The sequence below is a fragment of the Merops nubicus genome, unplaced genomic scaffold (assembly GCF_000691845.1).
Source record: "Merops nubicus isolate BGI_N331 unplaced genomic scaffold, ASM69184v1 scaffold45739, whole genome shotgun sequence".
Taxonomy (NCBI): Eukaryota; Metazoa; Chordata; class Aves; order Coraciiformes; family Meropidae; genus Merops; species Merops nubicus.
Window position 1 is genome coordinate 194 of NW_008631165.1, and position 4,256 is coordinate 4,449.

A 4,256-nucleotide genomic window follows, 5' to 3' on the forward strand; every position below is an offset into this window, starting at 1 on the left:
GAAGATGCCTTCACTCACGCAGCAGGGAACAGAGCAGGGTAACTCCACGCGTTTTGTTTTTCCCACATTCCTCACCGATGCCATGTGTAACTGCCTGGGTGCCACGGCAGCATGCTCCGATTCTGTGGCCTCCAATCCAAATCCCACGCACATCAAAAAATCTTCAAAAGCCTCACTTTAAGCATAATAGCACTTTTAGCTCTGATTTGCTTGTCATACATAGCATGTCCCTCTCAGCAGCTGAGGGCATTGGCATGCCAGCACAGCATGGCTTCCTGCCACATCCTTTAAAGAGAGTTCTTCACCCTACGGCTGCCCTGTTCCTTGGATAGCTCCTATCAGCCTTTTTTAAAAATGGCAGATGGGAGTGGACCTGCATCTCACCACCCATGTTCTCAGCTTGGACCTTTCCTTGGGCATGTCCTTACATGCTATTTCCACTACAAGACCCAAACCTGCAGCCCAGTGAGGAGATGGTGACTGCAGACTGATGGTCTGCAGCCAGAGACCATACACCAGGACGTACAGCCACTCTGGCACAGTACTGTTATTGTACAGCACAGCTTCTCTCTCATATTACTTCATTTTAACTAACCTCTCTCTGCTGCAGAGATCACTTATTTTGTCCTGAAAACTTGATTTTGGTAACTACAGCATATAGTAGGAGAAAAAACAAGAATCCCAACAAACCACAAGCTAAAAGAAACCCCAGCTCTCCAGTAGTTCTCCATTTAAAGTAGCTTGAGACCTAGTCCATTTGCAGAGCAGGTAAGTGAGGGCACCTAGCACCCAAAAATGAGTCCCAAGGGGTTACTTTGGTTTTCTACTTGGGAGTACAGCTGCGCCAATAAAAGGTTAAAGTCCACATACAGGATCTTGATCCTGCAGAGTACACAGCTGCTCATAACTGTATCCCTGCTAAGCAAGAGAACAGTAACACTGCCAGTATCCTAAATGTTGTGAAAAAGGGTTCAAAGGGAAAAAATGAAAATTCTTATAGGGAAGGGCAATATAACCTTGAGCTATTTTTCATGCAATAGCACACTACTGTCTTAAAAAATAGTTTAAAAAAATTACAAATTAGTTCAAATAAGCACAGAAGTCATGTTCAGTTTTAATTATTAGCTTTCTAAAGTTCATACAACTGAAAATAAAATGGTTGTTTGCTGGAAACACTTTTCCTCCCTGTCTCTCCCATTTTGCTGTTGTTCATGAAAACTTCAAAAGAGTTTATTTTCACCAGTGTAGTCCAAGTACTGATTAAATATTCACACTGATTTGTTTTTCCAGCTTTCCTCAGGATGACTCAGTGGTACCAGCTACAGCAGCTCGACTCCAAGTTTTTGGAGCAAGTTCACCAGCTATATGATGACAGCTTTCCTATGGAAATCAGGCAGTACCTGGCACAGTGGCTGGAAAACCAGGATTGGTAAGCATAGAGATGTGCTTTCAGGTTGTGTGATGAGTAGTTTTCTCATCTGTGCAGTTATAGGCAGTGGAAGTGTGCTGAGGAAGCAAGCTGCCAGGTGAAGGTTTGCTGGTAGGACACCTCTGTAGCAGTGTGGGTTCTACAGTCTGTGTTCCTGCCCCTCTTCAGGGTTTTCTAGAGGGACCTGATACCCAGTGTGGCAAATAAAAGATCTGACATTTCCCTCAGTTGGTCTGTAACAAAAGCAGCTGTTCTAAGACCAATCACTTACTACCTTGACAGCTCAGTCTGTCACTGTTCATAGACTTAAAACTTTCACCAAGATTTGTGTGGAGTGTCTTCTTTTAGAAGAGTGGTACAACGTGCACATCTCCCAGGGTCACTTTTGGCTTCTTGGTGTGCATGGAATGAGTAAATGAAGTTGCACACAATGTGGCAAAAATCATATAGAGAAAAGCAACTTTCCTTGATACAGAAATGAAGTCAAAATTGAGAGAATGAAACTGGTTAATGTTTGAAGCTAATTCTTAATGCTTGCATGTACTATTAACTGGAGTTGGGGATTAAAAATACTCCTGTATGCATTTCTGGAATGATGTATTGAAAGTGTATTTAACATTAGCATGCCTGAAATTATTCTAGGGAGCATGCAGCCAACAACGTGTCCTTTGCTACGGTGTTATTCCACGACCTGCTGTCACAGCTGGATGATCAGTTTAGTAGATTCTTGATAGAAAACAACTTTTTGCTGCAACACAACATAAGGAAAAGCAAACGTAATCTGCAGGTATGCCTGGGGTATATGCCTATGCCTTTGCTTGCGTTGCTTCAGCAGTGCAGTCAGATGCCTCTAAGCAAACTGCCCTCCCGTGTTCACAGAGAATGTGAGAGAATCCTAATTTGAAAGCCAGAATTCAGAAAGCAGCATCTGCTGCTGCTCCACTTTCACTTTAATTGGCTACTGCTAGAAAGTTGGTTTCGTTACTAGCACAGTTACGGTTTCCCAGAAATCTAGGAGGTAGAAAGTTATTGTTTGCAAAGTGTTTACTACATGTATTTGGAGTGCTCACTCAAAAGTGGTTTCACTTAGCCCACCCCTTCTCCAGTCAGTTTTCTCAGTGTCCTAATAAGCTTCTAATGCAGAAGAAATACATGGCAAGGATTTCTGCCTCTGTAACTGCAGAACTACACTTAATAGCAAGGGGCTTCTCATTATACAGCAGTTCTGTGCATCACGCTGATAACAGGTCAGAGCAAGTGGCAGCAAGTGACAGTGCAGAGCATATCTTCAGTGGACTCAACTACTCCTGCTAGTCAGTCCTCCTCTCCTCCCTGTAGTGCTCTATGCCAGAGGATCTTCCATAAAGTCACCTTCTCCTCAGCCTATTTCCCACACACTTAGCTTCTCCTCACCACAAGTCAGTGACAACAGGACTGCTTTCTAAGGAGAGGAGCACATGGCCAAGCTATACTTACCTCAATCAAGAAGGCAGGTGCAGCTCAACAACCCCCCAGGCAGCAGCATCCCTCAGTCCAGTCCATTTCAACTTCACATGCATGTACAACAGTGAGGCTGAATTTGTATCCAGCCTTGACTGCGTGTTCCTAAGTGGCAGCTTGACATGTCTCCCTCACATCACTCAGCAAGAGCTGTACCTGTCAGACCAGAGCAAACCCTTCAAAACCAGCAGCTGTACTTCAAAGTTCTCAAGAGGGTGGCTCTCAAGAGAAGCTGATCTCTCTCTCTCTCTCTCTCTCTCAGCCTGTAGGGTAGTATCTCACTTCTCTCAGTAATGTAGAGGGTGGTTCTCAAGAGAAGCTGAGCTCTCTCTAGGCCTGTAGGGTAGTATCTCACTTCTCTCAGTAATGTGTCTGACCCTTCTTTTGTGCCAAGTCCCATCTCCTCATACACTCATGAGCTACAGTAGACTCCTGTTCTTGGGGATAGCTGCAGCTGTCACATTCCCTGTAGCCTCAGAGCATGCTGTGACCAATGGGTCCCGAGGCTCACACGCAGCCATCACTCATCTTTTTGCCAATCAGTTTACTGAAGAACAAGAAATTATGGGTATGGACTTTAAACAGACTGTCTCTAATGCCAGGATAACTTCCAAGAAGACCCAATACACATGGCAATGATCATCTACAACTGTCTGAAGGAAGAGAGGAAAATCCTGAACAGTGCCCAGCTGTCAAATCAGGTAACAGTCTTGGAATGCCTGCTGCAGTGGTATCTACCCTTTCCTATTATTTATGTCTTAGATACAGAAGAGGAAACAATGATATGCAACAGCTGGTCAGTGTGGCTTCATTCTGTTGTCTGAAGCATTCAGAGGGGAAATGTCAAGGAAGTAACTTCTATTCCTTGAGTAATGCAGAAGCTATGCTGGTTTTTTAATGCTTCTGTAGTATAGCTTGATGTGCTCAGATTTTATTACAGTTTAGTGCTTGCCTGATTTCTCCAGCAAGGTTTTATTTTTTTCTCTTCTGCATTTTATTCTGGAATTTACTCTACATGAAGCAGCTGAGCTTTGATGCTTCTCTGGACTGTCTCTCTGGGTAAATGATGCATCGTTCTCCTTCCCAGTTATCTCCAAGAACTTTAGTTTTACTTTCTAAATGAAGCCCATTTCATTTCTCTGAAACATTGGTAAAACCATATTCTTTTTCCTTCTGTGTTCTCTTTTTATCTTTTTGATTTTTTTCCTTTGCAAAGAGAACTGTTTTGCAATAAAAAAAAAACCCTGCACTCTGAAACGTTGGTAAAACCATATTCTTTTTCCTCCTGTGTTCTCTGACTTTTTTATCTTTTTGATTTTTTTCCTTT

The 4,256-nt window shown here is 43.1% G+C and overlaps 1 protein-coding gene across 1 annotated transcript; it reads left to right on the plus strand.

Moving 5' to 3' along the window:
• Window positions 1-1,285: 1,285 nt before the first annotated feature.
• Window positions 1,286-3,630, plus strand: LOC103779845 (signal transducer and activator of transcription 1-alpha/beta-like; the record flags this gene model as incomplete). The annotated part of the gene is made up of 3 exons (XM_008947489.1): window positions 1,286-1,429; window positions 2,072-2,216; window positions 3,532-3,630. Coding segments are annotated over exons 1-3 (372 nt in total), but the record flags the coding sequence as incomplete, so codon positions are not given.
• Window positions 3,631-4,256: the final 626 nt, after the last annotated feature.